Source organism: Ammodytes marinus, assembly GCF_949987685.1.
Source record: "Ammodytes marinus genome assembly, chromosome: 12".
Lineage (NCBI taxonomy): Eukaryota > Metazoa > Chordata > Actinopteri > Uranoscopiformes > Ammodytidae > Ammodytes > Ammodytes marinus.
This window is the reverse complement of record NC_137216.1, coordinates 16,732,641-16,745,679: the sequence shown is the minus strand read 5'-3', so window position 1 is coordinate 16,745,679 and position 13,039 is coordinate 16,732,641. Positions and strand designations below refer to the sequence as shown.

The following is a 13,039-nucleotide window of genomic DNA, read 5'->3' as shown; positions in this document are numbered from 1 at the left end:
CATACATACATACATACATACATACATACATACATACATACATACATACATACATACATACATACATACATACATACATACATACATACATACATACATACATACCTCCTTCACCAGAGACAGTCACATATTGAGTGTCAACCTAGCTGTACAGCAGCTACTGTGTTGTTTTTAGGGGTCCAATAAGTGAAAGAGTATGCATTGGTAGGCAGTTGTGTGCCCCAAGGCACTGATAGCTCTCACTAACACAGCCATGAGCAGTTGAGAAATTGGGATATTCTGGGCTAAATTTAGATCACTGATTGTTTCTGCGCCACTGCCTCACACGATGCTCAGCTCTAGTGATTATTAATATGACCACATTGGAATCCTCTTAATTGGCCATAATCTGTCCCGCCAGTTTGATGTATTCTTCTGAAACCTGCTGTCTGCGCCTTACTGTGGCTCTTACATCATAGTTGTCCAGCTTCTGCAAGCTTCTTTATTTTCATGCTGTGTACGGCTCACTCAAATCCATGTGGTGCATCTTTATAAGTGAAAACACCCTCGGCTTACTTAATGTGTTCTGACATACAGGCATTGGCTCAGAACAACTTTTCGTAACATTATTGCGAAATCAGGGTAAGGTTTTGATTATGTTGAGATTTCTTGTTAACATTTTGACATTGTCACTTTGTTTCTCTTTCAGGTTCTGACTTTCAGTGTTACATCCACATAATCCCTGTGAAAAATGAGGAGGGCCTGGTGATGATGTTCATCTTAAATTTTGATTACGTTGTGGATGAGGAAAGTGACAACTCCACAGAGAAGATAAGCCCAACATCCCCTACAAAGTCAGATCAAAGTGAGTATTTGATTTACCATTCTTTCTTTACCATGAAGTGAAATGTCTCCCTCCACATATAGGTATTGCCTTGGTAACTCTCTCATTACCAAAGCTAAACAATATTATTGACATAATGCTGTAACAAAATATTATGCATTCTTGCATTGTGTCTGTCATGTTTTAGTCATATTTTGTCTTTTTTTTTCATTTTAAACCTACGCATGATTTGTGCGATGGCAGCTTTCTGAAAAACACTTAATCCTCACTCACTCACACTAATTGAGATCATTTGTTAAATTTGCCCAATACATCTGTTGACACTTTTGTTTTTGAATGTCATGCTCAGTATCTAATCAGAGGCCTGTTTCAGGTAGCTGGTTTTGAGGCAACCCAGAGTTTGTTCGCTCTGAGTTAGTGGAAACTCTGGGTTTTCCGTTTCAGGTAGCAGGTTCAGCGCAACCGAGAGTCAGTTACTGCGGCAACATACGCCATGGGTCTAACCTGCTCGGGAGGTGGTTAGACCTACCCTGAGTTTGTTTTCACTTTACGCTGCAGCTCCGACTGAAGAAAGAGTGTCACTGTCACACGCGTCCCTGTACAGTTTGAAGCAAAATCACTCCATAGAAATCTCCATCGGGATGTTTTTATCATGTACTGATGATTTTACGTTTGACCGATCATTTATCTGATCAGTAGCCTTGTTCTCAGCCGTTCATATAGGCGGCCACCTAACACATCGTGACATGCTCTACATTCAGATTAATAAACCTATTTGTATTGTATGGTTGTAACCTATCGTTACAGTTCACTTGTGCGATCCTAAAGTCACAGACGAGCCTTGTTAAATAGCCTAATATGAATATAAAATTATATAATAATTTAAACTGTGATCACTTGAGGAAAATGGATCTGGTAATAATTCAGGCTCTTAAATGGAAACTGTCACCTAATGTGTCTGTTTACTGCACAGTATTAGGCTATAGCTTGCCAACATATTATACAGCGATAAAACACTGTCAGCAATGCTGTGCCGCGCCAGCTTAATACTTTACTGCTGATATGCGTAACTTTTTAAAATAGACTATGGCTTCTCATACGGAAGCGAAATGATTCTCTTGACAAAAAATGTTTGCTCTGTTTTTTTCTGAATTGCCGAGGAGATTAGATCAGAGTTATGAGACAATATCCCCGTTAATTCTTCTCCATACCATATGCTCATTCGTTAATATTTCTAACTCTAGTGGGAGGAGAAGTGGGAGGATCAATCATTTGTTTATCCTGTTTCCATGGTGAATCATGTTATCAGCGATCCATTGACGATGGCTTTTACGCACACGCTCCACCCAGAGTGAACACGCTCAGAGTTGATTGACCCAACGGTGATCCACTGTTCTGAAACCGAAAACCCGGAGTTGCTTATACTCAGAGCGCAGGATTCAACTCAGAGTATGTAAAACCAGCTACCTGAAACAGGCCTCATGTTGCCAGCTTTTTTTTTTAGCATATACTGCTCAATACATTTTTGTAAATGGTACGTATGGTAGTAAATGCCATTGAGACATTCCAGCTCCTCTCTGATTAGAGACACTCAGCCTCTCTTCTCTGACCGCAGCTCAGCCATCCACTTCACTTAGCATGAATTCCTCCAAGGCACTGGCATTCCGCCTGTGCTTTACCGTGTGTGTATAAGTGGATGCGCGCGTGCATGCATGTGGAATCTGCTCAAGTGTGAGCGAGTGCCTGTGTCTGTTGCTAACATTGCTAATCAGAGTTGATTGCTTGTGACAGTGCCTCAGCAAGGGAACCTGTGGGTAGATGGGGCATTTTAACATATGATGTGACTTATGTTTAGAAACAGTATTGACTACATGCGCACTTCACACTTAAAATATGACCTTACAATAGTCTCAGCCTCTAGAAAACACTAGGGCATGAAGGTGTAACTTTAGGCTACATTTGGTCAGATTTAAATAAGGTTTTAAAGACTGATGCTAATCGTTTTACAATAAAGCTGCATGGAATGGGGCTTTACACATATCAAAAAATAGATGTATAATATGTTTAGCCTTGTAACTGAAATGATCATGAAGAACATTTCCACATAGTCTTACTTACATTTGAGTGTTGTAGCCTGTGTAGAGAGCTTTTTTCTGTACATTGGGGGGCTAATTATGATCCGGTGTTGACAGCAGGCAATAAACCTGCGGGTGTCAACCGGCACAATATTGAGCCTGGAAGAAAGTAATCCCTCTTTCCCTGAGCTGCCATCTAGAAGGCACCATGCAGCAGCTTTAACATGCCTTCAATGCCCCAAACCAGAGGGAATTGTTACAAATTACTCATTAGAAAGATACACTGTTGGTGCTCAGGGACTTCTTTTTACTGCTCAATCTACAACTGGATGGATACAATACATTGTTTGTCAACTCTGTCATTTCTCTTGCATGAGCGCAAATTACGCTGTTGCAGTCAACAAGTTGGGCAATTAATGGGTTGATTATATTTTTCAGTAAGATCTAGCTAAATTCTGTTATGGAAGAAGCACATTTAAGTTGCAGTGTACATAGAAATCTGACACTTATGTTTTTGTCAGCGGTTTTCCAGAAACTGAATTACAATCAATGAGCTTTCAAAATAGAGGCACAGTCGAGCTGCTTAATTTCAATTTACTTAATTTAGTTATTTATTTACATGTACGTATATTTTAATAACTTCCCCTTGGGGATGAATAAAGTATTTTATCTTTCTTTCTAATATGCACTATCTCTTTAATAAAGCTCATGAGCATATAAACTAAAGACTGAAAATTAAATCAACAGGGAAAATTGAGAGATTCATTTATAACTTTGTTTTTTCACCACAGCAGTCCAACACAAAATCCATGTCACTACTAATGTTGCATTGTTCGACATTGCATTGTTACGCTCCTTCTCCATCTTACCATCACATTGGATCGAGACCTATAGAGCTACTTCACTTGAAGTAATGACACACTCACAACTCAAGGGGTGTGTAGTTCCCCCATCTAGTCATGGTTAAAAAAAGAGTGTATATTTCGAGGTCGAAACAAACATGAGAACTGGCTTGAAAGAGAAAAATTAATCAAATAAGAAATACAGTAAACTAAATCCATGCGCTACAGTTGTACAATAGGTGGTATTAGCATTAGATAATACACACATGGGGCGTGTAGTGACTGGAGCGCCCATATACATTTTAGAACCAAAACTGCTCAATACTAAAGGGGACTGAATCTTGTTTGCTTCTTCCTTGTCCCTATCTTCTTTCTTTCTTTATTTGCTTTTATGTTTAACACTTAAACTTAGTTAGAGAGCAGATCTATTGATTTGCCTCTTTCATGATGTTCTTGCAAGGTGCGTTAATTAATTGTGGTGTAGGAAAACAAATGTAGTTCAGCAGCAATTAGTTCTACCCCTAGGAATATCAGCTCTGCAAGTATGAACCAAAAAAACGGGACCATGAACAGATAAACATATTTTGGGGAGAATAGGTCAACATGTTTCCGTCCTTATTCGCAGAGATCAGCCCTCCTTGTAACACATAGGTCATCCATGTACTAGGGTATTTAGAAGAACTGATTTATAGGCTACTGGACAGGTTGTCACTGAATCCTACTACTGAATCTACTCATGCGAGTCTTTTAGGGCCATATTTGAATTGTTAAAACCAAATGACATTGATGTGTGAGACTGAGTCGTCACAGTGCCATTAATAACTGTGTTGGAATTAGTCTAAAACCACCTCAAAGTCACTTTCCTTACACTTTTTATATGACTCTTAAAACCAACTTTTTTATAACTGCTATTCAGTGATTTTATGTTTTAATTTTATTTTTACTGTATTTGTGAGTATAATGTGCTGAGTTACTCATTTGTTTTTAATGAGTTGTAAAGCACTTTGTTGCTGCGTTTGAAAAGGGCTCATTAAATAAAGTGTATTATTATTATGATAACATAGTCATTCAATAGCCTTCAAAGATGGAGTGCTCTGAAAATGTAGGAGGATCTTCATTAACCACTGCAATCCACTGCCATGGTCATGAAACCAAATATAAGCACAACAACAATGATAGTCAATCCAATTAAAGCATGAATATACATACCCATACATCAACAAGAAAAAAAAACACATAACAATCCTGATATGGCCCATTGTGGCCAACTAATCAGGTCTGCCCATATAAACAACAATAACGGCACTCCTTTGAGGACAGCAGTGCCAATATTTTGGACAGAGAAGACAAAAAAGGAGGGTGGGCTGCTATACTCACTCATTGGCACTCTGATCATTCTCACATGACCTTATACCGACTCACATGTGACGTGGCACGTGAAGGTGTGAAAAACCAGGAAATGCAAATGTAAAGAACTGTTGAAGCCTGGTAGAATTATGGCTGTATCTGCCTTCACTTTTAAAAACAGAGCGACAACAGCCATGCTAGCCTAGAAGGTCTGTGGGGCACAGTGTGTGATCTGTGTTTAACAGCCGAACTGTGTGGATGTGAAGCAGATCATAGGACATTCATTACCATCAAATCCTGGCCGATCATCTTAATGAAGACATCATTGTATGTCGGTGATTTACATTGAACAATAAGAACATTTAATTCCTTAAGCAACTCAGCCCACTAACAACAAACCTGAATGGAGCACCGTCTGAGTACAGATGAAACAGTGTCTGTACAAAGAGTCAGGAAGGTTATCCATATCTCCTGCTAGCTCAGGATGTCATTAGGTTCCTCTCCAGGAAAGTTGTTGAGTGTCACAGCTCTATTGTAAGCTACTATAGTTGTAACATCAGCACATTTGGCCAGGGAATGGAAACAGATGGCAATGATGTTATGCAAGGGGGGCACTTTGGGGATTGGTGTCTCACGAGTGAAGCAGGGTTCACTTTTCACTCTTTATCTATCTTTAATGAGCCAAAACTTTCACTCTGTCCTAAGGGGTCATTAACATTTGTTAATGAGTCCAATCTTATAATGTGGCTTCTGTACCAGAATTGGCTTCCTGTCTCAGATCAATGAGACATTATAATTCAGCTGTGCAATCTCATTGGATTTGTCTTCGTTTTCATAGCTGAGTGCACTTGTCTTCTCACAGGGAAAAGTGTTCTGCTCAACACAGTTTTGTATTAAAATTATGTTCTCACAGAACTTCAATACCGGTTTGTCTAGGGGCGATTACAGTTTGTACATCTTATAACAGATTAATTCAAATGTAGAGGCCTGCACAATGTAGGAAGCGGAGCCAAAATATGTTAATTTCATTATTTATTAGCAGACACGTTTCAGCACATGCCGTTCTCAACAATGGGGCCTTCATGTTCTTTTAAAGTAATTATCTTGCAGCTGAAATGCCAATTTGCCAAAATAACTTTAATAAAGATAAAACTTACATAATAGTTTATTTAGTCAGGGAAATCAGTGTTGTTCTCCACTGGTTTTCTTTTCTTTTCTTTTTTTTATCATTTTCCCTCATATGTTTCTAGGCAGAATAAAACTCTCACCATGAATGTCTTTGTTCATTATGTAAGAAAATGATGTGACGCTTTTTGAATATTTCTTTTTTCTCAGTTCCATACAGTAAGAACTTAACAAGCTCTCTCATTGTTTTTCCTCAATTTTTAGGGAGTAGATTCTTCCGCTTCCGCCAGGCCGCTTTGAGCCTGATGAATACCAAGCAATCTCTTCCACAAGAGGACCCAGATGCTGTGATGGTTGACTCGCCCAAAGAGAATGAGGACTCAGTGGCCCTGCATAACTTCCCCTCACCCACCAAGAGCATTTGCAGCCCCATTGAGGCCAATGACAAGCATGGCCTCATATGCTCAAGCCACCATTCTTCCAAGGCTAGCATCGGTCCTGAACCTGTTGACCATTCATCCCCTAAACTCCCCTGGGAGAAGCTGTACCGCGCTGAGCCTCAGCCGTCCTCTACCACCCTGTCCAACACCTTTCCCAGAGGCAGCATCAACAGCATGAGACGAGCCTCATCCGTTCATGAAATTGAAGCATACAGCTCAAATTCCAAAAGCATATTCAGGGATCGTCATACAAGTGAAGGTATTTACTACAGTATAAAAGCATACAGCTTCAAACTGCAATTAGTATACAATGACCGACTGGCTAAGCCATCACATTATGATTGAGTTGGCATTAGAATGCAGAGCAATTTTAACTCAACTGGGATCAACAAGGCAAAGTCTATGACTAAAGATTTGCTCTTCAAATGCATGTAGAAGAGACACCGTTAATGTTTTATTAACTTAAATTTTGTCTATGCTGTCATCATAATTTCTTAAATGTGTGTTGGTTCATTAAAATGTTTCTTCTTTATTTGTTTTGTCCATAAAATGCTGCTTTTAGACAATGGTAGAGGTAATCCTGTTTTTCTGCCCATGATTTGGTCGCTCAGTGCTGTTCGAGCATGATTTTCATGCAAGACAATCAGCATGAATGCTCTCCACAGATCCACGTTTGATGGATACCTTGAATGGGATTACTGCACTCATGTGAAATGATTGTATACTAGACCAATGTAGGGATCAGTAGTCTATACAATCATATGACCGAATAAGCCTCATATCTGGTCTCATCATATGTTAATCAAAGCATTGCTTCTAAATGGACCCGCATGAATATATGCTTGTGTTATGTGATACCATAGAAACTCTGTGGATTAGCTATTCCAAGCTACACTAGCCATTAAGCATGCAGTATCTGTGAAACAATCTTAAACCATTTCAGAGCTTGCCATACACTAACATAGTGTTAGGTTACAGAAACACTGTACTCAGCAGCTTTCTGTTGCCAGACTTTTTATTTCCTATACAAGTATGCCAGCAAGAGTTGCATGCTCTTTTTCCACCATACTGTTAACACCTGTGTGTTGATGCATGTGTGACCGCTAACCGGTGATAAACTCCGAGGTTTTTAGTAGGTGAACATTTTGCTTTTTTGAATATTTGAAATTTAAATGATTCTGTTTCTAAATAAAACAAAAGTTATTATAAATTTGAAATTTGTTCCAATTCACTGCCGAGTCCAGTTCTAGTTGCCAGAGTTTTTTCTAAACCACATAAGCTAAGCTGTGGTGCATTTCCCATTTGAACAAATAGCTAAACATTCGCTGTAACTCTTCAACTATCCAATGATGCCAGCATACTTAAGTCAACATTACTGTTCATCCTCTTCTGTAGTCTACATCAATTCATAAATGTCTAATATCTAAAAACCCTAAAACCTAAATCTGTAAATAAGGTTTTCCATCAGTGAAGCGTAATAAGCGTTATCTCTGCTCTATCAATTTTTGCAAAACCCAAAACTGAATTATTTAACTAACATATTAGCTGTAATTGCTTAAGTAATTTTGCTCAATAAATCAAGTGAGCAGAATGCCAGACTTCACATTTTTCAAAAAGCCCGTCAAATAGTGACAACTTGGGTTGTGACTGTATAATTTCATCCCCTATCAATGGACGCACTCAGAATTATGTAAGATTAATGACCAATTTTACAGAATATAGCAAAGCTAACCAAGATAAAATAGGTTGGGTACTAATGGGACTTTGCATATTTTGTTCTCTACCACCAGGCCCTTTTAATCACATGAAATCCAGCCTGCTGGGCTCAACCTCTGATTCTAACATCAACAAGTATAGCACCATCACCAGGATCCCCCTGATTGCACTCCACTTCTCTGAGGGGGCTGATAAGAAGACCCATTCTCCACCGACATCTGAGACAGCCATCATAGCACCAAAGGTCAAAGACAGAACTCACAACGTCACAGAAAAAGTCACACAGGTAAGTCAGGAAGTTCTACTCTGATTGAAATTGCAGTATTACCATGCAATGTGTGGGGGAGGTGGAAAAGGGATGTCTTTGTCTCTGCACTAGTGACTCCTACTGTAGTCACTGGTTAGAGCCTACAACAAGGATTGTGGGAAAGCACGAGTCACTGATACACAGCACATAAAACATATGGTCAGTGAAATGTCTTGCTGACAGGAGGGGAAAACTGTGACAGTGACATTAAGGAAAAGACTGAAAGGTAATTGGGCATTCTTAATTGCAGAGAAAGTGAAAGTGATATTGAGGAACGAAAAGGTCAAATATTCTCATCAACATTAGCTTGTGTCGGAAAAGGGCGAGAAAGGACATTTCCACTGATTGCTCATAAAGTAAATTCATCTTTACTAGTGTGCCCAATCAATGCAGGTTCATTAAGCTTCTGCAGTGTTATGGCTGCCACTCTGTCTCTCACACCCAACAACCAGAGGCCTTCGTTCTGACGTTCCCCTCCAGTTCACATCACCTGACTTTCTCATCCATCCCCACCATACCTGTTCACACTTCCCTCAGCGGCACTGTAAACACCTGGCTTGCCCCACTGAACTCTTTACCTTTGTCACAATCTGTCATCAGCCTTACACCTCATTAATTGGACTACTCCTCAGAGTTAACTTGGTCAGCGTTGTTAGTTTTAACGTTTTCTTGGCTTTGTCAGTCTTGTTGGATTTGACATTGTCTTTGTGTTCCGGTCTGTATTCCTGGCTTGTGTTCCTGTCCATGTACCAGCATACCTCAACCTATACCTGCCAGTAAGCCTTATAAACTGTTTATATTAATCTTCAATAAATCACTCTTCATTCAACCTACTGCCTCGTGTGTCTCCGCCCGCGTCCAATCCCTGTTCCCCCCGCTGTCAGCTGAGCTTGTGACATGCAGGAATTACATTACATTTCATTTAGCTTTATACGAAGCGACTTCCAATAAGTTCATTCAACCATGAGGGGACAAACCCAGAACAGCAAGAATCATATCAGTACATTAGCTTCAAATAAACCATTAAATCATCATCATTATCTTAGTGAAGGTGCAATCAGACCACATGTGAATTCAGCAGGGATTCGGTTTCTTGCCCAAGGAAAATGCAGCAGGACCAACACTTCCTGTCATATCGCTGAAACGAGGCTAATCTGGTGGCAGAATTCCCCAGACAAGACTTAGCAGCACACCTGATGCCAGCTTGCCAAGGACAGCTAAGAGTGCAGGCATCCATGGCCATTTTGATTCTTGAAGACATACAGTATGTTTCATCTGATTACAATAGAAATCCGAAATACACAGGTTCATAGTTTAGGTTAAACTGAGCCATTCTGATAAATCTATTTCATTTGAATTCTCTGTGTAGAAATAGCCATTCATTTGAACACATTTCAATGATTTCCTGATTAAATGCTCCCCCTCTCTGCCGACTTTAGTTTTGGAGTTTAGGGACATGGCTGAGATGTGAACACTGCCATCGATACTTCAAGACTGCCAGTATGGGGACATCTATAATTCATGTGTTGAAGATAGGGGGATGTGCTGAAATTAATTGAAAGACCTGCTGCCCTCATCCTCTCTCCTACACAATGTTCTGCCATAAGAGAGCCCCTTTCTCTTTGTATGCCACTGCTTATTAGGCCAAAAAACGAGGGAAGCTGGGCAACCTGAATAATTTACCATTCAGTCCATTCATATTGGGGGAAATTAAGACAAATGTTTGCTTGCCAAAAATATATGTATAAAAATGTATATCGGCACAGATATCTAAGTTTTCTTCCCAACTCATCATTTGAACAGTAAAGTTTTTTTTTCTCCAAGTTTACAGAATGTACCTCTTCCAAATCTGGGGCAAGTCAATAGCAGTCAAATTGTTCATGGTGCCGGGACATTGGCAATCTACTTGTCATACTAGAGCGCCTGCCTGCCTTTACCTAATACTGTTTGACTGCAGAGCACTTACTTTAGTAAGTCACAGTTGCTGTCAGATCAGACCTTGAATGTCTGGCAGCTGGCTAAATTACCTGATGTGCTTTAGCCATCATTATCATAAAAATGAATTACTTGGAACTGTCATTGATGAGGGTCAAGAGTACACTACACAGTACACTATCAACATCAATTCAAACAGGTGACAGCGAATAAAATGTTCTTATTATCAATGATCCTGTTCAACTAAGAGGTTGACCCCTGTAAAAATTAATTAGAGACATTTTTCTGAAACCTTATCAAAGTGGAGCGGCGCGATCAGGTGCTTTGCCGTACTATCTGACCCTCTCTTACCACTCCTTCAGGTCCTGTCACTCGGAGCTGATGTGCTGCCAGAGTACAAACTGCAGACTGCCCGCATTGACAAGTTCACCATCCTCCACTACAGTCCCTTCAAAGCTGTGTGGGACTGGCTGATCCTGCTGCTGGTCATCTACACGGCAATCCTCACTCCCTACTCTGCTGCTTTTCTTCTCAACGACCAGGGGGAGCATAAGAGGCGTGAATGTGGATACTCCTGCAACCCACTGAATTTAGTGGATTTAATGGTGGACATCATGTTCATCATTGACATCCTCATAAACTTCCGGACCACATATGTAAACCAGAACGAGGAGGTGGTCAGCGATCCAGCCAAGATAGCGATCCATTACTTTAAAGGCTGGTTCCTTATAGACATGGTGGCAGCAATCCCCTTTGACCTTCTTATCTTTGGCTCAGGATCCGATGAGGTATGTTATTGCTAATGCATATATTTTTTCTCCCAGGGAGCTTAACTGCACATCAGGCCCATGTCCAGACTTGTGCCCCTGGGCGGCTACAGCATGAATCTTTCTGTCTCTGCTCTGAAAGGATTACTTAAAATTGCATGTTTTTTTTTCTTTTCCTTTTTTTTGAATGGTCCTCATTCTAGAATCCATTTACACGGATTAATGGCTTACCAAATGGCAATCAATGATGCATTTATGTGAGGAGCAGGCCAACAGTGCTGTGTGCACAGCTTACATGCAGATGTGAGATGGCAATTGGTAGGCTGGCTGCCAGGCCTGCTGGCTTGTTTGTTGGTAGGGAATGTCCCCTCGGGACCGGGATCCACTTCAGTGCTTTATCGTGCTTTGTAGGCACTCCATTACACCAGGAAAGCCCCTGATTATAAACCATAATCATCTTCTGCCACTGCCACTGTTGAGTCAGTTTAGTGAATGACAACAAATAAAAAAAGAAAATGGATGTTGGTTTCTCTCCCAGCACAGTGTAACAAGCCAATCAAGAATCAGTCCATGCAAATTATGCACAATAAGTTGCAAGTAAAATATATTTTGCCTCAGGGAAATCAATGCAAACCATGAATATTTGACACTATTAATTTGATTTTCATTCACAAAAGTAATTATTGAAGGGGAAAACTCTTCGTTTCCCTTTTAAGATAACTGGAATATAATATGATGTGTGAACAGGCTGATTCATTGCTTTCATGTTTAGCTTTAGAGCTTGGTTTTCAGAGTGAACGTGCAAAGTCCCGCTCGACTGCATTTTCATTCATAAAATAAAAGCAACTAAGACAGTGCAGATGGTTTTCACAAGGCTCATTTAATTTAGCAGCTTAATAAGACAGCTTTATCCTACAAGTGCTCAAGTAAGCCTTTTGACCAGAGCAGGAATATATTTGAAAAAAGATGTCGATCAACGTCTTGTTGCTTTCACAGCAGAAGATTGAACATAATGTGAGGCATTGCTCAAAATTGGCACTGTGTGCAGTGTTTTGTTTATAATAATCAGATAGAAATTGAATAACAAAAGATTAATTTCAAGCTGTTTTCAGGCAGAAAAGGAGATAAGTGGTTTGTCCCAACTTGAACCCCTGAAACGTTGTTCCAATCAGAGAGGAATACATAGACAGAGAGGGAAGGGTCCTATAGTGCTGTGCAGCTGTGTTATGCAGTTGCTTATGCAGGTACATTAAGGACTTTATTAATAATGGATTGGATTTATATAGCGCTTTTCAAGGCACTCAAAGACGCTTTACAGGGTTCCAGGTTCCATTCATTCACACACAGTCATACTGGTGGTTGTAAACTACCATAGTAGCCAAAGCTGCCCTGGGGCAGACTGACGGAAGCGTGGCTGCCGACCACCACCTCAAACATACACATTCACACGAGGCAAGGTGGGTGAAGTGTCTTGCCCAAGGACACAACAACCATGACACAGGTGGCCGGGCGGGGATCGAACCGCCAACCCTTGGATCATTGGCCAACCCGCTTAACCACCTGAGCCACGGTCGCCCCAAAGCTTCATTTGATAGTTAACTGATATTATTTATGGGGGCGGGACCCGATAAGCCTTTGGCTTCTTCCGTCACCCTTCGGACA

At 40.3% G+C, this 13,039-nt stretch overlaps 1 protein-coding gene across 1 annotated transcript in view; it reads left to right on the top strand.

The window, feature by feature from the left end:
* The window catches only part of kcnh7 (potassium voltage-gated channel subfamily H member 7), a gene marked incomplete at both ends in the record, with an annotated part of 39,389 nt that overhangs the window by 10,866 nt on the left and 15,484 nt on the right, over positions 1-13,039 (top strand). Inside the window, 4 exons of the mRNA XM_080038444.1 lie at positions 689-844; positions 6,477-6,911; positions 8,443-8,654; positions 10,973-11,398. Coding sequence (XP_079894570.1) covers positions 689-844; positions 6,477-6,911; positions 8,443-8,654; positions 10,973-11,398 — 1,229 coding nt within the window. The remainder of the gene's footprint in view (positions 1-688; positions 845-6,476; positions 6,912-8,442; positions 8,655-10,972; positions 11,399-13,039) is intronic.